The sequence below is a fragment of the Dasypus novemcinctus genome, chromosome X (genome assembly GCF_030445035.2).
Source record: "Dasypus novemcinctus isolate mDasNov1 chromosome X, mDasNov1.1.hap2, whole genome shotgun sequence".
Lineage (NCBI taxonomy): Eukaryota > Metazoa > Chordata > Mammalia > Cingulata > Dasypodidae > Dasypus > Dasypus novemcinctus.
Genome location: NC_080704.1, coordinates 179,430,394 through 179,451,890, shown reverse-complemented (window position 1 = coordinate 179,451,890; position 21,497 = coordinate 179,430,394). Strand labels below are relative to the sequence as shown.

Sequence of the window (21,497 nt, the reverse complement as noted above, 5' to 3'; positions counted from 1 at the left end):
TTCCCTCTGTCACCGTGGCACACACAGGGCTGGGCTGGGGCCGAGGCCTCGTGGCTCCTGAGCGCAGGAGCAGGCAGGGCCGGTGGGGGGAGTCCCTGCTGCCACCCCAGTGTGTGGAGCCTGCAGTGGCATGTGGCAGAAGCTGATGGAGACATACCCGTGGGGTCCACCTGGGGAGACCATGTGGGACACTGGTGCGGCCCCAAGGCACCACTGGGTGGGCCCCGACACTTCTGGCCGAACAGACGAGGTGCCTTCAATTCATGCCCCACAAGAACTCCAATTTGCAGGTGGCAAGGAGCAGGTGCTGGGCTCCTGCCCATTTCAGGGGTCACTGAGCCACAGGAAAAGCAGGAACCAGGCCGGGGGGGGGGACAGGAATGAGGTTCTGGGAAGGGTCACCCCCAGGAGGGGCCTCCCCAGGGGCCAAGCAGGAAGCCGGAGAATGTTCCACAAGGACCACCCACGGGGACTCGGCCTGGTGGCAGGGTCGCTGCTGGGTCCTCACAAGGTTGGGCCCTATCGGCTGGCCCTGGGGCACCGGGGCTCAGCCTGAGCCCCGCGGGGTTGGCCCTTCGGCGGCCCTGGGGCCGGGGCGCTGCCGCCGCCCCCTCCCCGTGCCCGCATACCTTGCCCACAGCCGAGCAGCTGGGAGGCTATTTATAAAGGCGGGTGAGATCAGCGGCCGAGGCTATAAATGCTGGGGCCGCGGCCGGGCCCCACAGGAGCAGCCGGCCCGGGGGCGCCGGAGCGGCGGGCGGGGATGAGCGCCAACGCGGGCGGTGACAGTGGCAGCAGTAGCAGGTAGGCTGGGCCCGGCGCCGCGGGGCCCCGGGCGCCTCCCCGACCTTACCCCTGCACCCCCCGCAGCTCGCAGGCCTCGTGCGGGCCCGAGTCCTCGGGCTCCGAGCTGGCCCTGGCCGCGCCGGCCCCGCAGACGCTGCCGGGGCTCCTGGGCTCCGATGACGAGGAGCAGGAGGACCCCAAGGACTACTGCAAGGGTGAGGCCGGGACCAGGGCCCAGCCCGGGGAGGAGGAGGGGCTCCACGCTCGGCAGAGATCGGGAGGCCCAGAGGCAGGTGGGCGGGCGGCCGGCTGGGGCAGAGGCCCGAGGCAGCCCGCCGTGGTGTCACCTCCCCTCGCCAGGCGGCTACTACCCGGTCAAGATCGGCGACCTGTTCAACGGGCGGTACCACGTGGTGCGCAAGCTGGGCTGGGGCCACTTCTCCACCGTCTGGCTCTGCTGGGATATCCAGTGAGTGGGCCGGGGGCCTCCCTGCCCCTCGGTCCCCGGGGGGGGCGTGGCCAGCGGCCCCGTCACGCTCCGGCCTTGGGTGAGGCCGCCGCGGCGCCCCCGGCCGACGTGGGGCTCGGCGTTGCAGGCGCAAGCGATTTGTGGCCCTGAAAGTGGTGAAGAGCGCCGGGCACTACACGGAGACAGCTGTGGATGAGATCAAGCTCCTGAAATGTGTGAGGCGCCTCCCCTCCCCGCGCGCAGCCCCACGGAGCTGCCCGGGGCCTGGCAGTGCGGGGACAGGGCCTGCTGGGGCCCCCGGGCGTGGTGCCTCCCGGAGGAGCAGGGCTCCAGCTGGCTCTGCGGAACTGGGAGGATTTGGAAGGCCGGGAGGACTTTTCTTCCAGCCTGGGCCCACCGGGGGGGGGGGGGGGGGGGGAGGGCGGGGTTGGGGGGCAGTGGGCACCGCCGAGGGGAGCAGCGGGCGAGGAGGGGTTTGGAGCTGGCCGTGGGCCTTGACTTCTGCTCCAGGTCCGAGACAGCGACCCCAACGACCCCAAAAGAGAGACCATTGTGCAGCTTATCGATGACTTCAGGATCTCGGGGGTTAACGGCGTCCGTATCCTTGGCAGCCCCAGCTGCTGGGGCCTCTCTCGACGGGCAGTGCAAGGGCACAGGGGCTTCCCGGCTCCAGGGGGCCCGGCGGGCTGGTTGCACAGCAGGGGCGCACCCCCTCCTGGGCGTCTGGCCTAGGAGATGCCCCACCCCTTCGGGAGGGGCCGCCTCTGCGGCAGCGCCTTCCTTGCAGCAGGGGTGCAGGGCTGCCCTCTCTCTAGGGTGACCGCCAAACGTGGCGCTGTCCAAACGGGCACGCCCCTGAGAGTGACAAGGGCTGCTCTAGATAACCGCGCCGGGCGGAGGGGACCACTGGCTGCCTGCCCCCGCGCCTTCACTCGCCGGCCCCAGATGTGTGCATGGTGCTGGAGGTCCTGGGCCACCAGCTGCTCAAGTGGATCATCAAGTCCAACTACCAGGGCCTGCCCGTGCCCTGCGTAAAGAGCATCGTGCGGCAGGTGCTGCACGGCCTGGACTACCTCCACACCAAGTGCAAGGTCATCCACACCGACATCAAGCCCGAAAACATCCTGCTGTGCGTGGGCGATGCCTACATCAGGCGCCTGGCCGCCGAGGCCACGGCGTGGCAGCAGGCGGGGGTCCCGCCGCCCTCACGGGCCACAGGTACTGGGCACTGCGGCGGGCGCGGGTCTCGGGCCTGAGCCGCTCCCTGACCCTGGTTCTCTCTTTCTCTGGCGGCCCCCTCCCCAGTCAGCACTGCCCCCCAGGAGGTCTGGGTAAGTTGGGGACACCTGTCTTCTCTCTAAGTCAGCTGGAGGCCCCCTTGCCGCCCACAGTGGGTTCTTGGGAAGTGGGTCCACGGGGCGGAGTCCCAGGCTCTGCTGCTCTCCGTGGCTGCTGGGCTCCCTACCACCTCACCCAGGGCTCCCCACCGGCCTGCCTCCACTTGGACGGCAAGCTCCACCGGCCCCCGGGCCACACGCTTCCTCCTTCCCCCCATGGAGCGCCCCTCCTCCGGGGCAGGTGTGGGGCTGGGCGTGGAGGGGGAGAGGACGGAAGGCCCCGGCGCTGGAGGGCAGCAGGTGCCCCCGAGACCAGGCACCAGGACCCTCCGCTGGCGCGTTCTGAGGGAGGCGCGGGGCCGTCTCAAAAGGGCTGCCCCGCCTCCTGAGGAGGGAAGGGGCTGCGGGGAGCAGGAGACAGAAGGGGGGCAGCCTCGGGGCCCGGAGGCCTCCCTGGCAGGGGAGGGGCGCTGGGAACTGTCTGGGTGCCCCTGGCTCTGATGGCAGACTGGTAGGCTGTCCAAAAACAAGAGGAAGAAGCTGAGGCGCAAACAGAAACAGCAGAAACGGCTGCTGGAGGAGCGGCTGCGCGACCTGCAGAGGCTGGAGGCCATGGAGGCCGCGGCCGAAGGTGGGGGCGAGGGCCAGGGAGGGCGCCGGGCTGTGGGGTGCACCGGGCCGTGGGGTGGGGCAACGCTGTCACCCACCTCCGGCCCCTCTCCGCAGACGCCAGCCCGAAACTGGAGGGGGGCAGCGGCTCCACCTCCTCTTCTGGCTGCCACGCCGGGGGCGCCGGTGCGGGCCCCTCCCCGGCCTCGTCGTCGCCAGCCCCGGGGGGTGAGCGCAGCCTCAGCCCCGGCTCGCAGACCTCGGGCTTCTCGGGCTCCCTTTTCTCCGCGGCCTCGTGCTCCGTCCTCTCCGGATCCTCCAACCAGCGGGAAACCGGGGGCCTCCTCTCCCCCAGCAGTAAGTGGGGTGTGGGCAGCAGGCAGGGCCAGGCGGGGGCGCTCCTGGCTCAGGCCCTGCCCCTCCTCTTCCTTCCCCAGCCCCATTCGGTGCCTCAAACCTACTGGTGAACCCCCTGGAGCCCCAGAATGCAGACAAGATCAAGGTCAAGATCGCAGACCTGGGCAACGCCTGCTGGGTGGTACGAGCGGGGCTCAGGGAGCCCACACACCCACCGCTTGCTTAGTGGGGGGCCGGGGCTTCAACCCCCTCCCCGGTGCTGATGCAGGGCTGTCAGAACGTCGCCAGCGACGCTGCCTGGGCCACAGAAACCCGCCAGGCCCTGGCGCCTTGGCCCTAAGCCAAGAGACCCACGGGGGGACAGGGGCAGCCATGGGCGCCAAAGAGGGTCCCACCCGGGACACGGGACACCGGGACTCCTGAGCCAGAAAGCGAGCCCTGCGCAGTCCGCGAGGGCCGGGCACAGGCCCGGGGCAGCGGGGGCAGGCCTGGCCCCCGGCCCTGTCCCCAGACCTCCCTTGCCTGCAGCACAAGCACTTCACGGAGGACATCCAGACGCGGCAGTACCGGGCCGTGGAGGTCCTGATCGGCGCCGAGTACGGCCCCCCGGCGGACATCTGGAGCACTGCGTGCATGGTAGGAGGGGCCGTGCGGGCTCCCCCTCACCGCCCCCCTTGCCCTGCCCTCCACTTCTCCCCTGCCTTCCTCCTCCAGGCCTTCGAGTTGGCCACTGGCGACTACCTGTTCGAGCCTCACTCCGGAGAGGACTACAGCCGTGACGAGGGTGGGTGGAGGCAGGCCCCGTGCCCGGAGGCGGGGTGCTGGCTGGGCCCCCAACCCGCCCTCTGCCCGCAGACCACATCGCCCACATCGTGGAGCTCCTGGGAGCCATCCCCCCGGCGTTCGCCCTCTCCGGCCGCTATTCCCGGGAGTTCTTCAACCGGAGAGGTGGGGTCCGCGAGGGCAGGCGGAGCTCTGGCCACGGGGTGTGAAGGCGGGGGGCGGGGCTGGGGGGGCCGGGGCCCTGAGATACTGAAGGGGGGCAGCCTGGGGGCGGAGCCTGAGGCCCTGGCCCCGCCCACCACAGGGGAGCTGCGGCACATCCACAACCTGAAGCACTGGGGCCTGTACGAGGTGCTCATAGAGAAGTACGAGTGGCCCCTGGAGCAGGCCACGCAGTTCAGCGCCTTCCTGCTGCCCATGATGGAGTACATCCCCGAGAAGCGGGCCAGCGCCGCCGACTGCCTGCGGCACCCGTGGCTCAACCCCTAGGGCTCCCGGGCCTGGCTCGCCACGGCTGTGCCCTGCCACCCTGCCACGTGTGCGCTTCCTACCCTCCATGGCAGGGCCAACGGGCCGGGGCCAGCCCGCCTCGGATGGTGGTTTGGGTCCCCGAGCCCGGCAGGGGCGCCTGCACGGGAAGCGGTGTATTTTTTTCTTAATAAAGTCTGAACGGAAAGGCCCGCATCCTGGAAGTGTGCCGGCTGTGGCCCGCTGGGGGCTAGGGAGACAGAGCAGCTGGGAACCAGGGCAAGAGCTGGTTTATTGAGGCTGCCCACCCAGATGGCTGGGGTGGCTGGGGAGGGGCATCCAGAGGGCGGGCTGAGGACAGGTCCCGGGGCGGCCTAGGCCTCCACGGCCCGGCTGTTTATGATACGGATGTGGCGGATGATGTCTTGGATGGCTTCGGACGTGGTGCCCTGGCCCCCAATGTCCGGGGTGTGCATCTGCGGGAGGGGGGCATGCTGGGGCGTGGGTTGAGGCGCCCCCGAAGGCCCAAGCCCTACCCCACAGGTGCCTGGGGGGGAGTATCTCCTGTGGCTTGTAGAGCCCAAACTGCCACCAGGAGGGCGGTGGTACCAGCTAAGGCCCAGAAGCCCTCCTCGCCCTGGGACGCCCTCCCCTCGGGGACAGCGGCAGGTGCCGAGGGGTAAGCGGGAGGGAGGGAAGAGAAGCCTCACGTTTTCATTGTCCATGGACGCCAGGACGGCCTTGCGGATGGAGGTGGCGTAGGAGTGGAGCCTGGGAGGGGAGAGGCCAGCCTTGGGTGCTCGGGGCGCGGGGGGCAGGGCGGGGCTGGCGCAGGGCCAGGCGGCGGGGGGCCACTTACTTGAGGTGGTCCAGCATCATGCAGCTGGCCAGCAGCGTCGCGGTGGGGTTGGCGATGTTCTTATTGGCAATACTCTTGCCTGTGTTCCTGGTGGCCTGGGGGACAGGGGACAGGGGTGAGGATGCCGGGCTCAGGCAGCCACGCGTGAGACACCCGGGCGCAGCAAGCAGCCTGCGGTGCCGGGGCCCAAGGGAAGGAGAACGGGAGTGAAGGCTCCGCGGGCGCGCGGTTTCCTCGTGGGGCAAGGAACACGGGCTGCAACAAGACAGAGGCGACGGGCGCGCCCCGCCGCGCACACGCTAGGTGCCACGAGTCGTTCGCTTTGAAATGGCGACTTCACGTTACACAAGTCCTGCCGTGGTTTAAGGAAACACGATAATTTGAACACAAAGCACACGGGGCCACAGGGGGTGAGGCAGCTGGGGACCCCGGGCACCGGCTGCGCGGGCCAAGGCCACTCACCGTCTCAAACACCGCATACACGTGGCCATAGTTGGCACCAGCCACCAGCCCCGGGCCACCGACCAGGCCGGCACAGACGTTGTTGACGATGTTGCCGTAGAGGTTAGGCATCACCATGACGTCGAACTGCTGGGGGCGGGACACCAGCTGCAGGGCAAGGAAGAGGCTGAGGAGGGGCCCGGGCCGGCGCAGAGGCCCGGGGCCCCGGGGGGCCGGCCAGCTACCTGCATGGTGGTGTTGTCCACAATCATGTTCTCGAAGGTGATCTGGGGGTAGTGGGCCGCCACCTCCCTGCAGCACTGGAGGAAGAGCCCATCGCCCAGTTTCCTGCGGACAGACGCAGGACACCGGCTCGACCCGTCCCAGCAGCGAGCTGGAGGGAGGGGAGGGCACAGAGGGCCGCGGAAGGCTCTGGTGTCACTCAGGGTGGCCTCTAACCTGCCCCTCGTCGGCAAAACGGGCGCGACCCTGTCCTAGCTCCCTTCCGCATGGACAGCCCCGAGGCCACGGCGGGAAGGACCGGGCACTTCGGGCCAAGAGTCCCCGTGCCCCGGTGCGTGGGGCCTTGGTGGGGGCTGGGGGGCCCTGGACCCGCGTTCCCAGGGGCTCGGGGCAGGATGGGGGCGGGCGTACATGATGTTGGCCTTGTGCACGGCGGTCACTTTCTTGCGCCCGGTCTCCTGGGCCAGCTTGAAGGCATACTCGGCAATGCGGAGAGACTTGGCCTTGGTGATGATCTTCAGGCTCTCCACCACTCCGGCCACGCTCTGAGGAGAAGAGGCTCTGCCCTGACCGGCCTGCCCCCGGCCCAGTCTAGGAGCACTTCAGGTTCCTCCCTGGGGTGCAGCCTCCCACCCCTTGGGGGACCGCCCTCTTCCTCGGGTCTTAAGGGCTCCCCTCAACCCTGACCCCAAAGGGTCGCCTCGGCCCGCCTCCCCCCACCACGCCCACCTCATGCTCCAGGCTGCTGTACTCGCCCTCAGTGTTCTCGCGGACGATGAGGATGTCGATGTCCTTGTGCCGGGTCACCACACCCGGCAGGCTCTTGCAGTGGATGACATTGGCGTACAGGTCCAGGCTGGTGCTGGGGGTGGGGAGAGAGAGGGAGAGGCCGCCCGGGTTCGACGGGCTGAGCGGCCGCCCCCCCCCCCCCCCGCGCCAACCCCCCGGACACCTGGCTCTCACCGGAGGATGTTGTTTCGGGACTTGTGGGATGGCGGCAGGTTATGGTTCGTTTCGATGTTGCCTGCAGAACCGAAACAAGAGAGGCGGGCTGGCAAGGGGGCCCCAGGCTCGCCCACGCTGCCGTCTTCCCCTCGCTGCCCCAGGGAGCCTGCTCCCAAGCAAGCACGTCGCCGCCAGCAGGGGAGAAAACTTTCGGCCGCGGCAACGGTCCACACGCAACACTAAAATGTCACTTCGAAGGTCAGCTCCGTGAGAGTGGAGCCGCGGGTGTATCGCCTGTTTTTCTGTGTTTTTGTCAGGTAGGAACCCAGGATAGGACTCGGGACCTTGTATACGGAAACTGGCTCTCAACCACTGACCCACATCGGCTTCCATGAGTTGGTTCCTTCACCTGTTTGCGTTTGTTTCTAGGAGCACCGGGAACCGAACCCAGGACCTCCCGTGTGGGAAGCAGGTGCTCAACCACTCGAGCCACATCTGCTCCCTGCCCTTCTGTTTTCCTCACTGACATATTCAGTGTAGGAGAGTATCTGGAACATAGTAGGTGCTCAACAACTACGCTGAATGGCTGATGCCGATGGCTGAAGCTGGCCGGCAGGTCCTGCCTTTCCCCGCCGTCCCTGGCCCAGGCGCAGGGCCTGGCTGTATAGAAAGCAGCGCTCCTGCTTGCTGACAGACTGGCAGGCCCGGCCGGCCGGCAAGGTGACCTTGGTCAGGGGGGCTGCAGGGCCCTGCACCCAGGCTCCCACTGGCCCCCGCTCGGGGCAGGCGGGAGAGGCTTGTCCGGGCCCTGCCCTGTAACTCAAGGCCCCCAGGTCAAGGACAGCAGGGGCTGAGTGAAGCTACAGGCCAGGGGGCCAGGGGCTGCTGGGGCCAGGTGGCCAGAGGGGGCCACGCAGAAGAGAGCTGGGCGCTTTCTCAGCAGCCGCCAGGGGTGCCCGGCCCTCTGTGCAGCATCCTGCCCTGACCAGCTATGTCTAGAGCCCCTGGGGCACCCGGGGGAGGGGGCAGGTCTGCTTGTCACCAGATGGCCAGGGGCTTAGGGCTCAAACTGTGTCCATCCCTACACACTATATTGCACGTGGAGCAGGCAGTCGGCTGGTGTCTGCTGACTGAGTAGTGGAAGCACTTTAAGTACCTGGACCAAAGCAAACCAAGGCAAAGCAAATGGCTGGGGCAAGGGCCGCTGTGTGTAGACAGCTCTGGGCTGTGCCGGCTGGAGCCGGGGGCGGCAAGCAGAGGGTCTGAGCAGCCCGAGGCCCCAGAGCCAGGGCTCACGGTGGGTGTTGCAGGGACAGATGAGGGAGCCTGAAAAATGTGGCACAGCTAAATAGAACCCTGGCGGGACATCACAAAGCCTTCTCAGGAGGGCCTGAAAATCCTTTGTGGAGCTCTGGCCCTGTGACAGCTAGTCTGTGAAGGACGACTCTGCTGGTCAGAGCTGACCCCCAGCAGAGGGCTGCCTCACGGGGGAGCGGGGGGAGCGCATCACCAGACAGGCCCACACACAGCCCGGGGCCGCCCAGATGGCAGAACCGGGTCGAGGAAAGGCCCCGGGAGGCAGAGGGCTCGGAGGTCCTTCCTGGCTGGCAGAGCCTAGAAATTGGAGTCATGGGCCCCTGGGACAAGGGCCGGCTTAGAGCCAAAAGCAACTGCTTGTGGCACCGTGCTCACGCCTGGCCCCCGAGCTCACCCTTCAGGGCCACGCGGTTTCGACGGATGGCCATGATGGCGTTGCGGATGTCCTCTTCATCGGCGTTGGAGCTCACGTGCACCTCCTCGAAGTCCACTGGCACGCAGGCATGCCTAGGGCAGGGCCCATCGGGGCTGCTGGCGGGCAGGCCCGGCTCGCCCTGCCCCACTCCCACAAAGCCCGTCCAGACGCCGGGGCGGCGGGAGCCCCTCCCCTGCTACTTCCCACTGGAAGGCCGTCCCTCTGCAGACAGGGGAGTGGGTCTAGCGTGCCAGGTGACAGGGAAGCACTTGGAGGCTACCACACACGGGTAGCAGGCCCGCTGCCACCCTGCCCAGGCCCAGACCAGCCCCATGGACCAGAGGCACTGGCACGGAAGGCCTGGGCTCAAGCCCCATCCTGCGGCTGGCACGTGGGGGGCCCTCGGGCACAGCCCCGGCCAGCGTGCTTCTGGGCTCACCTCCCGTCTAGGGAGGGCCCTCCCTGGGGGCTGGGCAAAGTGGGGGAGGGTGGTGGGCACGAAGGCTCCATACCTGAACACGGACTTGACGTGCAGCATGAGCTCCGGGCCGATGCCGTCCCCGGGAATCATCGTCACCGTGTGCCGTCCCCCATACTTAGCTGACGGGGGCTGGAAGGAGCGGGGAAGGGTGAAGGCTGGCCTTCGGGTGGCCCCTGAATGCTCCCCACCTCAGGTCCTGGGGGCTCGAGCCAGCTCCCTTCTTCCCGCCAGCACCGACCCCGCTGGCCCAGCCATCCAAAGGCATCAGCTCAGGACCCCGCGCCCCGCCATGGACGGGGCTGCTTACGGGGACTCTGCCGCCAGGAGGACCGCAGCAGCAGCAGCCCCCACCCCCCAGCCTGGACTTGGGTCCCTTCAAACACCACTAAGAGTCTCCCATTTCCAACAGGCAGATAAAAAGAAGGGTACTCACAATTGTTTGTTGCTAGAGAAGGGACAGGAAAGAAAGAAAGAGGCACGAGTGAGCCAAGGTTAGAAGGCTGAGGGTGGGACTTGGGAGCACTGGTCCTGGGAGCAAGGGGTCCTGTGTGGGGAGCTGGGACCTTTTCTTTAGGGACCCGGTCTAGCAAAACTGAAATAAGGAGTGTGGGCAAGCATGACCTCTGGAGACGGTAACTTGGAGAGAAGGACACATGGAAGCAAGGGGCAGAGGGTAGAACTTACCGAGGAGAAGCTCCGCCGTGGGGTCTCAAGGGCGCCTAAAACCTGGCAAATAAAACCCAAACGCCAGCTTGTGTGTTGCAGCCCCCAGCAGCCTTTGCGGCCGAGCTCTGGGCAGGGAAGGGGGCTTCTCCAGAAGGCCACAGGCCCGCCTCACCCACACACCACAGACCCGCCAAACGAGAGCACGTGACGCGCCCCCATAAAGAGCTCCTAAGCCTCTGTTTTCCAAGGATTGGTCCTTCGGAGGCACCACAGAGGGCTTTTGCAGCCCTTTATGCCTCATTAGGCTCTTTGGCCAGATTTTACATGTTTCCCTTCCTTTTTGCTCCTGATTCTTTTTCAGCCAATTATTCCTGCTCAGTGATGTTTGTAACGCTAAAAGTTGGCAAACTGAACATGGTACAAAAGGAAATCATTAGAACAAGCCACAAGTCCACGGCGATGATAGTTTTATAATTTCTGTTATCATCCTAGCTCTTTACAAAAGCCACATCTGCTCACTACAGAGCAGCTGGGACACGGAGATAAGAGGTAAAAGCTTGCGCCTGGCACCCGTCTACCCTGCGACAAGCACTGTCAGCTCCCTGGTACCCAGGCTCAGAAGCCAAGGCAGGAAGAAGCCAGGGGAGAAAGAGAAACGAGAACATCCTCATGTTCGTTGACTGGGCCTGTGAAGATGTGAGCAGTGGAGCCCTGTCCAAACTAACGAGGGTGGGCCTTCATCCCACAGGGCTAAGGTCCTTAGCAGAGGAAAGAGGCCACCGAAGGAGCCACGGGGAGCAGCCAAAAGAAGACGCCGCCACATGCCCTGCCACGTGACGGAAAAGCCAAGGACCAACGATGGCTGGCAGCCAGCCCCAGAGGGCCAGTTTGGCAGAGAGGAAGCATCGCCTTGCTGACGCCTCAATTTTGGGCTTCTCTCGCCTCAAAACCGTGAGCCACTATCTTGTCACTGTGTAAGCCAGCCTGTCACATGGTATTTGGTTCAGCAGCCAGAAAACCGACATACACACATTCACAAGACTTGCACAAGAGTGTATACAGCCGCCTCGTTTGTAACAACCAAAACTGGAGACACCCGGATACTGATCAACTGGGGAATGGATAAACAAACTGTGATAGAGTCACGCGAGGGACTACTACTCAGCAATAGAAGGGAGCGGGCTGGCAGACGTGGACAGAGCTCAAGAACTTTACTAAGCTAACGGGGCCAGATGCAAAAGGCGTGGTACTGTACCACTCTACTTACTTGAAATCCAGGAAGAGGTGAAACTATGGCGATGGGATTCAAAAAGCTGCTGGGGGAAAGTGGCGGGCGTGGGGGAATTGGTGACAAAGGGGCACGGAAATCTTTGGTGCCTTGTTTGGGGTATGGGTTACAATGGGTGGATGATGTTAAGATTCATCACCACCTAAGATCTAAGAGCACCTGAGATCTGTGTGTTTTATCATATGTTAATAATACACTGGTTTAAAAAATATATTACAAAATAATACAGGGAAAAACACAACAATTTTAGAGTAAAAATAACAGAGGCACCAATCATAAAGGACAGCAAAGTTGCTTCATGGCCAAAACTCTGGGCAAGGGCCACATTCGAACCTGCTGATGCCATGCCTGACAGGGGCTGAGAAGTGACCCATCTGGAGTCCCCATGTCGTTGTGGAGTGGAAGGAGAAAGGGAGAGGCCGGTGTCCCAGGCTCCAGTGCAGGAAGGCTGAGGGGACAGACCTGCACAGCTTGCCAGGCCCACTTTCCTCCCCACTGAGCCAACCTAGGCCACCCCAGGGTGTTCCTGCCATCCAAAAAGGGATGGGCAGGGAAGCGGACTTGGCCCAGTGGTCAGGGCAACCGTCTACCACACGGGAGGTCCGTGGTTCAAACCCCGGGCCTCCTTGACCCGTGTGGAGCTGGCCCATGTGCAGTACTGATGTGCGCAAGGAGTGCCGTGCCACGCAGGGGTGTCCCCGCGTAGGGGAGCCCCACGTGCAAGGAGTGCACCCCGTAAGGAGAGCCGCCCAGCGCAAAAGAAAGTGCAGCCTGCCCAGGAATGGTGCCGCACACACGGAGAGCTGACACAAGATGATGCAACAAAAAGAGATACAGATTCCCATGCTGCTGACAACAACAGAAGCGGACAAAGAAGAACACACAGCAAATAGACACAGAGAACAGACAACTGGGACGGGGGGGGGGGGGGATAAAAAAATAAAAAAAGATGCCTTCAGACTTGTTAAAAAACAAACAAACAAACAAAAAAACAAAACAAAAAAGGGATGGGCAGAGTCAAGGTCCTCCTTGTCACCTGGGGAGGCCCTGTCACTTGCCTACCCAGACAGCAGCAGGGAATTCTGGCCAACAGCAAAGGCACCGTGGCCATGTGTCGCTGAGCTGTGACTTTCTGCTATGAAAGGCCAGCTCAGAGGAGTCTGAGTGCTCCCTGCCTGGGCCTGCCTGGCAGGTCTTCACAAGGCGCTCATCGGCACAAGCTCTGGCTCTCCTAGGACAAGAGCCCCAGGGGTAGCTCTGCCGGTGTGACTGCCACCTGGCCCAAGAGGCAGCCCTACAGACACATTTAGAGACTTTTCTGCCTCCTCTCCAGCATTGACAGGACCTGGGTTCTCTTATTTACGGGCCCTCAATCGATGCTCGTGGAAGGCGCACAGATGCCCTGCCTCCGGGGAGCCTTCCCTGGTGCCAGCTGGCTACACCCTCGCAGCTCCTAAGGCCTTACTGACTCCCGACTGTCATCTCCCTCCACTGGCACTGCCTGGCTCCTTCCCTGATGCAATGCGCGAGGCCACGTCCATCTGGTCCCCCACTATCACCCCAAGACCCAGCACACCGCCTGGCCCGAAGCTGGGACACCAGGAATAATTCCTCAATGAACGAGCCGATCAGAGACTGACAAGCTCGTGGGCATGGGGTTAGGAAAACCTTGGCCCAAACCTACCACTTGCCACTCGTGAGACTTCAGCAAAAAGCTCAGCCTCGCCAAGCCTGCCGCCCCCCTCTGAAATGCCCCAGATGTACGCCTGCTGGAAGGGTAAGTGAGAGAAGGTACGCGGGCTCTTCAGTCCCTAGGAGGGCAGAAGGGGCTACGCCGAAGCACGCCTGCCCCGCCCCCTCACCAGTTCCCTGGGGTCAAACAGAGCTCAAGGCTGGTGGCAAATGGGGGGACAGTGGGCTGGCCCCTTCCACTCCCAGCAATAATTTCTTCTTGGCTTTGGCCTTCGATGTCCACTGGTACTGAGCACTGGCTCTGAAACAAGTCGGAGGTGAGCAGTCCCCCTCGGGGCCTGTGTCAGGCCTGGCTCCCCATCTGTGCACCCCTGCAGCCACCGTGAATCACACCCTCACCATCGGGGCCGACCCTCCCTCACCTGGCCCCTAGGATAGACGGTCCTTTGGGTTTTGACCAAAAACCCAGAGAGAGCTCTCAGAAGAATTCCCAAAACTTGCTTTAGACAGAAGTACCTTCCCTCAGGGGCTCACAAAGACCCTGACTCTTCCCCAGGCAGCCGGTCCTGGGAGGCTGCCCATCACAGCAGCCTGGCAGCAAGCAGGATGGGGAAGAGTGAGCGGTCGGTGAGCCAGAAAGAAGGGGGTCCAGCGTGGCATGTGCTTCTCCCCACACCCCCACATCTTGCTGAGACGTCTCTCGCTGCCACATTGATCTGGTGGACTACTGAGTGTCTGTGGTGGGTGAATGTTCTCCCGTAAGGTCCCAATCAGTGGGACCAAAGAGCTGGGGTTCATCTCCATGGGTCCCCATAACTGGGCAGCCAGTCTCAGGGCAGGGTAGTGCCGGGCGATGCCAACCGTTCACTGTCCCCTACTCTCGCCCCGACACAGGCCAGCACACAGTCTCTATACGCTGTGAGCAGAGATGACCATGGGAGGGCCAGCAGTCACAGAGTTCTGGAAGGTCAGAGTTGGCCAGATCCACTGAGGACATGAAGCCCCCTCCCCTCACTAGACAAAAGGGCGATGGGAGCCCAGAGAGAGGAGGTAACTGGCTCCAGGCCCCACAGTGGGTCAGTGGGGGAGCCGCACCTGCAGATCGTGTCTCCTGGCCCCCAGGGGCAGTGTGGGCTCGCTGCTGCTTCAACGGCTGCTTGCGATGCTTTCCAACTCACCTAAGGTATTCTCGCGTGCAAGCAAGGAGGAATGAACGAGCCAGCCCCTAGGGAGACCCGGAAGCAAGGCCCCCGCCGCCTGCCCACCCTCGTCCAGCCTCAGAAACCCTAGCTCCCTCCCAACACAGGCGCCAAGTCCCATTCTCCACCTCCCCCGGGGCAGGTGGCAAAGCGATGGCCGAGAGGGCCAATCGAGGAGGAACGGCGCCCGGGCACGTGACCGCTTCGGTCACTGAGGAGGTGGCAGCCGCCCCGGAGCCCCCTACTGTGGGATGAAGAGTCACAGGGAAGCCGGGAGCGAGCTGACTTCGGCCCAGCCCCTCATTGACAGCGGGGGTGGCCAATCGACGCCAGCGCCCAGCCCTCTCCCCGCCCCTGCTCGGGCCCGCAGCCCAATCGGGTTCCAGGCCGCTCCGGGAGAGGCGCCCCCGCCCGCCCCGGATCCTTTGGTGCCAAGGTCCCGCAGCGACCGTGGCGGCTTTCCCCGGGGCTCGCTCCCCCTTCTCACCTCCCACGGACGAGAGAGGAGGGCCGGCCTGAAAACTGCCTTTGCAACGCCGCCAGCGGCCGTCGCCACCTTCAGCGCCATGGCAGAAAGTGAGAACCGCGGCACGACCTCCGTGCGTTGCCACGGTTCTCGCGAGAGTGGCGCGCGGGTGCGAAGACCCGGAGAGGCCGCCGGCGCGGCACTGCGCACGCGCGCGGCCCACCCGGTTCCCACGCCCCCTTCCGGCGCTGAGAACGCCGCCGCCGCCATCTTGGGGGGCGGGCCACTGGGCCCCTAGCCCCGGGAGGGGGGCCACGTCAGTGCCGCCTGCGACGTCACGTGGGCCGAGCCAGCTCGCCGGCGCAAGATTGGCTCCCCCGGCCGCTTACGCGTCGCGCTTCCTCGTCGGCTCCTCATGCTCACGAGAGCTCGTTCTCTTGGCGCCTCGGCAGAGAAGAGGCGATGGCGGCGGTGGCGTCGCTCGGGGCCCTGGCACTGCTCCTGCTGTCCAGCCTTTCCTGCTGCTCAGGTAGCGGCGTGGCCGGAGCTGGCTTCTAGCGAGCCTCTCTGTCCCGGCAGGCTGTGCGTGGGGGGCGAGGAGGGCGGGCTCAGGGGCTTCTGGCCCTCCTCGGGGCCCGTAGCGGCGGCCATGGCTTCCCTCCGAGAGGCCAGGGGCCCCGCGTCCCCGCGTCCCGGCGTCCCCACAGCCCCACAACCCCACAGCCCCCACAGCGCACACGCATTGAGCCCGGCTGCTGGCAGAACCCGCCCAAGCCTTCGTCCCTTTGCTCGTGAAGACGAGTCCGAGCGCCCCCGCCGTGCGGCCGGCCGACCCGCCCGAGCTCCCAAAGGGGCTCGGAGAGGAGCCAACCGCCACGGCGCCGAGCGATCGGGGAGCCACAGGGCTGGCGGGGAGGCGCCCCCTCACCCGTGCGGGCTGGGTCAGGCTGGCCCAGGAAGTGGGAGCTCAGTGCAGCCCTTGACGAAAGTCAGGATAGGGGCGAGTGATCCCTGGGGAAGGGTCGTACCACAGGCAGGGAAGAGAGCAAGTGCGTGGGGCAAGTTAGAGGGGGCAGAAACGTGGAGCCGCAGCTGAGGGTCGGAGAGGTAAGCAGGGGCCTTGAGTACCAGGCCAAAGGCTACCTATTGCCTTTTTTCCCTGGGGCAAGGGACCCTCAACTGCTTGAGCTGAGCTGAGCTACAGTTGAAATGTTTGAGTGTAGAGCTCGGACTGAAATCCCAAAGTGTGGTGAGGAGTTCATTGCAGAAGCTGGCGAGAGGTCTGGGGACTGTTTGGCCACACATTCACTTCCCTGCCTTGCTTCAGGCCAGCCCCCTGGCTCCCTGGGATGTTTCAGCAGCCTAACTGGCTTCCCTGCCCACCCCACCCTCTAATCACTCTCTCAGTAATTCTCACACTGTAGCTAGTGCTGTCTCTAAAGGTCAGACCTGTGTGTTACACCCTGCAGGGGCTCCACGGTGCCCCCAGGGAAAAGTCCAGGCTGAGGAGCAGGGCACAGGAGGCCCTGCCTGGCCAGGTCCATCCCCCACCGACTGGCATTCCCAGGTGGCTTCCTCCTCCTACCCCAGCTTACCTGCACTGCTTTGCCAGGACATCACTTTTGTAGAACTGGCTAAGAACTTTTACGCTGTGGTGGCACTTGCTTAGCATCCCTTCACTTGGGTGGCACCCTTTCCCGTGGCCTTTGGGGACGGTGGTCATAGCTAAGGCAGGGAGTCCTTTCACTCCAGGAACAGGTGATGTTTCTTAATCCAGAACCTGCCCTATTTCTTACCCTCAAGAAATGCTGGAGCTCGGGGCAGACATGTCCCCTCATCTCGAAGTCCCCAGGTGTGGCCAGCACCACACTCGGTGTCTGCTGAGAAGACCTTCAGTAAACGAGGGGACGGGCATGCCTGCGTGGAGGCAGGCCTGGCCCCCGCAGCTTCTGGTGTGCTCCACGCCAGGGCAGGCTGCTGCCCTGCACCAGGCTTGGCCTCCCCATCCATCGGTCCCGGCACTGACGGGAGCTGAAGTGGAACCAGTCACTCCTCCCTCCACACGCACCCGGTCGCCCTTTCTGCCCAGTGGCCTCACAATTCCACCTCCACACCGCCTCCCCCAGCCCCTCCCCAGCCTTCCTGCACAGGCATCCCGTCACCCCCGCCGCTGTACTTAAGACTGAGCACTTGGATCTGGCTCCCAGATTCCCCTAGTGGGGGCAGAAGGCCCCTTTGTGTCCTCGGCTGACAGGGCCTGAGAGGCCGGGCCGGGGCCATTCGCCCTGCCCCGCGGCCCAGTGCAGGCCAGCCAGGCCTCACCCAGGAACGTGGTCTCCTCTGCCTGCTCCCACAGCTGAGGCCTGCATGGAGCCCCAGATCACCCCTTCCTATTACACCACCTCAGATGCCGTCATCTCCACCGAGACTGTCTTTATTGTGGAGATCTCCCTGACGTGCAAGAACAGGGTCCAGGTGAGGCAGCGGCAACCAGGGAGGAGGGTGCCGGCGGGAGGTGGGGCGAGGGCGGCCATGGGCGTCAATCCCTCCCTGGCACCCGGCAGGGGTAGACCAGAAGACTTGTGCCGAGAGAGGGAGAAGGAGTCCAAAGAAAAGCGGATGCAGGAGAAATCAGAAAGCTTAGCAGATTTTGCGGGTTGGTTGGTTGGTTGGTTTGCTTGGGTACCAGGGCCAGGGACTGAACCCGGGACCTCGTGTGGGAAGCTTGCGCTCAACCGCTGAGCCACGTCAGCTTCCCTGAGTTGGCTTTTTTGTTTGTTTTGCTCGTTTTTTTTTCAGGAGGCACCGGGAACCAAACCCGGGACCTCCCATGTGGGAGACCGGCGTTCAATAGCCTGAGCCACGTCCACTCCCACCTTAGCAAGTTTTTAAAGAGGACGTTTTCCTGCCTTGCCTTGTGTGATTGGATTACATGTTATAACCTCACGTAGACATCCTGGTATTTCTTGAGTGAAGACAGGTAGAAAACGAGGACCGGTCTGGAGGATGTTCCCCAGGCCTCTTTCCTCCACTCTCTGATTGGTTAGTTGCCATGCTATGTCGGTGATGGGTGTTAGTGAAGCTCAAGATCAAGGAGCTCTGTGTTCCCAGAGGCCCAGGCTGGCAGTGGGTCAGGTTAGGCCAGGCCACCTAGGAGACGGAGGCAGGACAGCAACACCGTCAGTGGGTGACCATCTCCCAGCGTGGCTCGGGGTGTGCCCCCTCCAGAGCACACTGCTGCCCTCCCTCAGGCCAGCCTCCCTGCCCCCTGGCCGTGGACCTTGGCACCGTGGTAGGTGGCCCAGTGGTGCCTCTGCCCCGCCCAGAGGGGAAGAAGGTGACTCCCTGTGTCTCCTCCCAGAATATGGCTCTTTATGCTGACGTCAGTGGGAAACAGTTTCCTGTCACCCGGGGCCAGGATGTCGGGCGCTATCAGGTACGGAGTGGCTGCCCTGGCAGTCGCTGGGGGAGGCGGAGGTGGCCGTACAGCTCCCGGGCACGGACCAGGGGCCTCGGGCCGTTCGGGTTGTTGCCATGTGCCGGCTCTGACGCCCATGCCTGTCCCACGCACCCCAGGTGTCCTGGAGCCTGGACCATAAGAGCGCCCACGCGGGCACCTACGAGGTGCGCTTCTTCGACGAGGAATCCTACAGCCTCCTGCGGAAGGCGAGTGGCGCCTGGAGCCCTGCACCCATCCCCGCCCTGCCGCCCCTGCCCGTCTCTCCCCTCTCCCGTGACCCAGGCCTGTTGTTCCTGCCCCTGCTAGCCCCCCCACCCCAGCAGCCCACTGCCGCCCCTGACCCCGGTGTGTCCCTTCCAGGCTCAGAGAAATAACGAGGACGTCTCCGTCATCCCTCCCCTGTTCACAGTCAGCGTGGACCATCGGGTGAGTGGGCTGCGGGGAGCGGGGGATACAGCACTCCTCGTCCTTTTTGGGGTGTGGGGGCCGAGCAGAGGCTCCCGCCCTCCTCTGGGACCTGCTCAGCCCCTGGGCCATGGGCGCCCAGCGTGGCTTGCCCTTGCTGCCCTGAACCACCACCGGTCCCTTTCCTCGCAGGGCACGTGGAATGGACCCTGGGTCTCCACCGAGGTGCTGGCGGCCGTCATCGGCCTGGTCATCTACTACCTGGCCTTCAGCGCCAAGAGCCACATCCAGGCCTGAGGCGGTGTCCCCCCCACCTCCTTCCTGCTTTCAATAAACAGCCGTGGGCCGCTGCGAGCACAGTGGGGACACGGGCTCCTCGTCTGCTTTGCCGTGGCGGACCACCCCCCACACTGGGAGGCTCCACAGGGGGAGAGGGCTGACGGGCTACCCTTACAGGAGCCAGGCCTCAGTTTCATGCACTCAGCTCACCGTCAGTGGCGCCTTCCTCTACTTTCAGTGGTGCCTTCCTTCCTCTGCCCCCGAGCGCCCACCTCTGTTTCATTCTCCCAAATGGCCTGCATGGCTTTGGGGGCGGGCCTGGGGGTTGTTGTCATCTGTGTGTGTGACCACTTCTGACAGAGGCCCCGGCCTCGTTCTCTCCCCTGCCCTCACCAGCTTCTCTGCCGTGTCTCTCTGACCTCCTCCGGGGTGAACAGGAACCCGGGTGGCTCCCTGTGGTGAGCCGAGCCGGGGCCCCCGGCAGGGGGAGGCAGGTGGAGAGGAGGCCTGCTTGCACCACACCTGCCATCTGGGATGGCCCCTGGTGGGGCCTGGCTAGGGAAGGAGGGGAGCCCTTCTCCAGCTCCCCTGAACTACCCACTGCCTTTGGGGTGGCTCCTGTGTTCGGAGCCCTGGGTCACATCCCAGTCGTCCTCTGTAGTAAAGGCAATGACTCCACCCAGCCGCCTGGGGCCGGTATGGCCATTCCGTCCAGGGCTCTCTGAGGCTGTGGTCTCAGCTCAAGCTCGGCCCCCGGTCTGTCCCACTCCAGACTCCACCTTCCTGGCCTCTCCTGGGGCTTCTTAGCACATCTGCATTTCATGGTGTCGGGTCTCACCTGGGACACTTAGAAACCCCAGGAAAGAAGGAGCTACCCAGAATCCCACGGTTCTGAGGAGCCCATAGCTAACCCTTCCCAATTTGGCCTACACCTGCTTTGTCCCGGGGACCCTCTCCCCTGAGACCCAGCATCCTCACGACACCAGCTGGGTGTCCCACATGGCTTCGCCATGCCTCGGGGTCCCTAGCCAGCAGACCCTAACCCTAACCCAGCCGGCAGCTGGGGAGGCTATGAGGGCTTTGAGAGCCAAGGACATTGGCTGCCAGGCCCAGTAGAACCTCTCAGCTGTGTGACTCAAAGTTTGTCAGATGGACATGGTGGCAGCGAGGGGGTCACGGGGGTCAGCTGGCCAAGCACCCAGTGCCCAGTGACTCCTGTTACTGGGAAAGGTGCAGGGCTGGGCAAGTGGCCCACTAGCACCCTTCCAGAGAGCCCCTGACATGCCGGGGGGGGGGGGCAGGCTCCTCTTTACCTGGGCTCGTTCAGCCTTGTCCAGGGAGCTTTGGCCTCTGGAAGGGCTGGGAGGTATGGAGGGTGGCTGGTGGCCTCTCCACATCCTGGGGCTCTGGGTGGGGCTGGGGGTGACCTTGGAGAGGCTCAGGAAGAGCTGAGTCGGGGGATACTATGGGACCTGGGGACTGAGAGCCCCCAGGGCCAGGCCGGTGGGCCCCTAGAGTACAGAGAAAGCCCTGGGGGGAGGGGAGGCCAGGCCTCAGGCTACAGCACAGCCCTCTGGGTCGGGGCCAGTGGCGGTGGTCCCCAGGTGCAGCTGCCCACCCACGCACCACTGGCCCAGCGCTGCTGGAGCTGGCCTGGGGGTTCCAGGTTCCAGGCCTGCCCTGGCCCCTGTCCTGCCAGCACCGGGCCTTGGGCATCCACTACATGAATAGTGGGGTGCCTCTGGAGCCAGCAGAGGGAGCCCCCAGCAGCTGGTGCATGCCCTAAGACCCACTTGTCTCTAGAAGCCTCCACTCAACTCCAGCCGTTTCTGTGGCCAGGGTGAGACCTGCCCCATGGGGATCAATGGGGGGCCTGAGTGTCCCCTCAAGACCATCAGGCACCCCAGCCCTGCTGCTGGCATCGCGCCACCTCTTCCCCTGCCTTGCTCACGGACATTGGCTGGCCTGCTGGGGGCCCCGCGTGCCTGGTCGTGATCTCAGTCCCAGCCTTCCCAAGCGGCCGGTGCTTCAGGCTGCCAGCCAGCGGCCCACGCCCTTTCCAGCCCGGCCTCCCCTTGTGGCCGCTGGCGCTCCAACCTTTTGCCCACGCCCACCAGCAGCTCAGCCTTCGCTGTACACACTTACTTTCAAATCAACGAGGGCTGGACCTGCCCACAGGCTGGCTCAGCTGTGCGCCCACGGTGGTGCATGTCTGTCCACGAGCCCTTCCATCCCCTTCCCAGGTGACTGGGAGCGCCTGGGTGGTGGCACTGCCCACTCCAGAGGATGCTGTTATGTGGCAGGCCCTGGGGTCTGCCTTTGTGGCCCTCGCCCACCCCCAGCATGTGGTACAGCTCGGTTCTAGGACAGGCCGGGTGGCTAGCTGGCTGCACCGCAGGGAATCCGGTGCCTTTGCCTAGCCCCTGGAGAGTACCCTGTCACCTAGTCAGCCACTAGTTGAAACTCAGCATCTTGCCAGGCACTGCTAGGCTCCCCAGATGGGGCGGGTGCTTCCAGCAGCCTCCAGCCCCA

General features: G+C 64.5%; 3 protein-coding genes across 4 annotated transcripts; 2 read left to right on the top strand and 1 right to left on the bottom strand.

The window, feature by feature from the left end:
- The first annotated feature begins 690 nt into the window (after positions 1 to 690).
- On the top strand, positions 691 to 5,017 carry SRPK3 (SRSF protein kinase 3). The gene is made up of 14 exons (XM_004457085.5): positions 691 to 804; positions 871 to 1,001; positions 1,147 to 1,255; positions 1,383 to 1,470; positions 1,766 to 1,853; positions 2,201 to 2,473; positions 2,561 to 2,586; positions 3,100 to 3,223; positions 3,319 to 3,558; positions 3,639 to 3,739; positions 4,087 to 4,194; positions 4,273 to 4,342; positions 4,414 to 4,506; positions 4,646 to 5,017. The coding sequence occupies exons 1-14, from the start codon at positions 698 to 700 to the stop codon at positions 4,828 to 4,830; spliced, it is 1,743 nt and encodes a 580-aa protein (XP_004457142.2). The 5' UTR covers positions 691 to 697; the 3' UTR covers positions 4,831 to 5,017.
- A 65-nt stretch (positions 5,018 to 5,082) lies between these two features.
- IDH3G (isocitrate dehydrogenase (NAD(+)) 3 non-catalytic subunit gamma) lies at positions 5,083 to 15,106 on the bottom strand. Of its 2 annotated transcripts, XM_004457089.3 has the most exons (13): positions 14,843 to 15,106; positions 10,195 to 10,236; positions 9,944 to 9,955; positions 9,542 to 9,639; positions 9,009 to 9,121; positions 7,316 to 7,376; positions 7,082 to 7,214; positions 6,764 to 6,897; positions 6,355 to 6,457; positions 6,131 to 6,277; positions 5,669 to 5,763; positions 5,520 to 5,580; positions 5,083 to 5,285 (listed from the first exon to the last, which is right to left on the bottom strand). In XM_004457089.3, exons 1-13 carry the CDS (start codon positions 15,089 to 15,091, stop codon positions 5,184 to 5,186), a joined length of 1,350 nt encoding a protein of 449 aa, XP_004457146.3. In that variant the 5' UTR covers positions 15,092 to 15,106; the 3' UTR covers positions 5,083 to 5,183. The 2 variants fall into 2 exon arrangements, with proteins under 2 accessions (XP_004457146.3, XP_012380070.2); XM_012524616.3 differs by lacking the exon at positions 9,944 to 9,955.
- A 51-nt stretch (positions 15,107 to 15,157) lies between these two features.
- Positions 15,158 to 19,052, top strand: SSR4 (signal sequence receptor subunit 4). Its single transcript, XM_004457091.4, has 6 exons — positions 15,158 to 15,350; positions 17,178 to 17,296; positions 18,183 to 18,257; positions 18,398 to 18,487; positions 18,642 to 18,707; positions 18,879 to 19,052. The coding sequence occupies exons 1-6, from the start codon at positions 15,284 to 15,286 to the stop codon at positions 18,981 to 18,983; spliced, it is 522 nt and encodes a 173-aa protein (XP_004457148.1). The 5' UTR covers positions 15,158 to 15,283; the 3' UTR covers positions 18,984 to 19,052.
- The last annotated feature ends 2,445 nt before the right edge of the window (positions 19,053 to 21,497 follow it).

Excerpts from the sequence above, each read along its gene's own strand:
- SRPK3 (XM_004457085.5), top strand. The coding sequence starts at position 698 with ATGCTGGGGCCGCGGCCGGGCCCCACAGGAGCAGCCGGCCCGGGGGCG. Across the intron at positions 3,224-3,318 it reads CATGGAGGCCGCGGCCGAAG|ACGCCAGCCCGAAACTGGAG; the intron begins GTGGGGGCGAGG and ends CCCTCTCCGCAG. Across the intron at positions 4,343-4,413 it reads GGACTACAGCCGTGACGAGG|ACCACATCGCCCACATCGTG; the intron begins GTGGGTGGAGGC and ends CTCTGCCCGCAG.
- SSR4 (XM_004457091.4), top strand. The coding sequence starts at position 15,284 with ATGGCGGCGGTGGCGTCGCTCGGGGCCCTGGCACTGCTCCTGCTGTCC. Across the intron at positions 17,297-18,182 it reads CGTGCAAGAACAGGGTCCAG|AATATGGCTCTTTATGCTGA; the intron begins GTGAGGCAGCGG and ends GTCTCCTCCCAG. Across the intron at positions 18,488-18,641 it reads CCTACAGCCTCCTGCGGAAG|GCTCAGAGAAATAACGAGGA; the intron begins GCGAGTGGCGCC and ends TGTCCCTTCCAG.
- IDH3G (XM_004457089.3), bottom strand. The coding sequence starts at position 15,091 with ATGGCGGCGGCGGCGTTCTCAGCGCCGGAAGGGGGCGTGGGAACCGGG. Across the intron at positions 10,237-14,842 it reads TCCTCTCTCGTCCGTGGGAG|GTTTTAGGCGCCCTTGAGAC; the intron begins GTGAGAAGGGGG and ends TTTATTTGCCAG. Across the intron at positions 7,215-7,315 it reads TCCCGAAACAACATCCTCCG|CACCAGCCTGGACCTGTACG; the intron begins GTGAGAGCCAGG and ends CCCCACCCCCAG.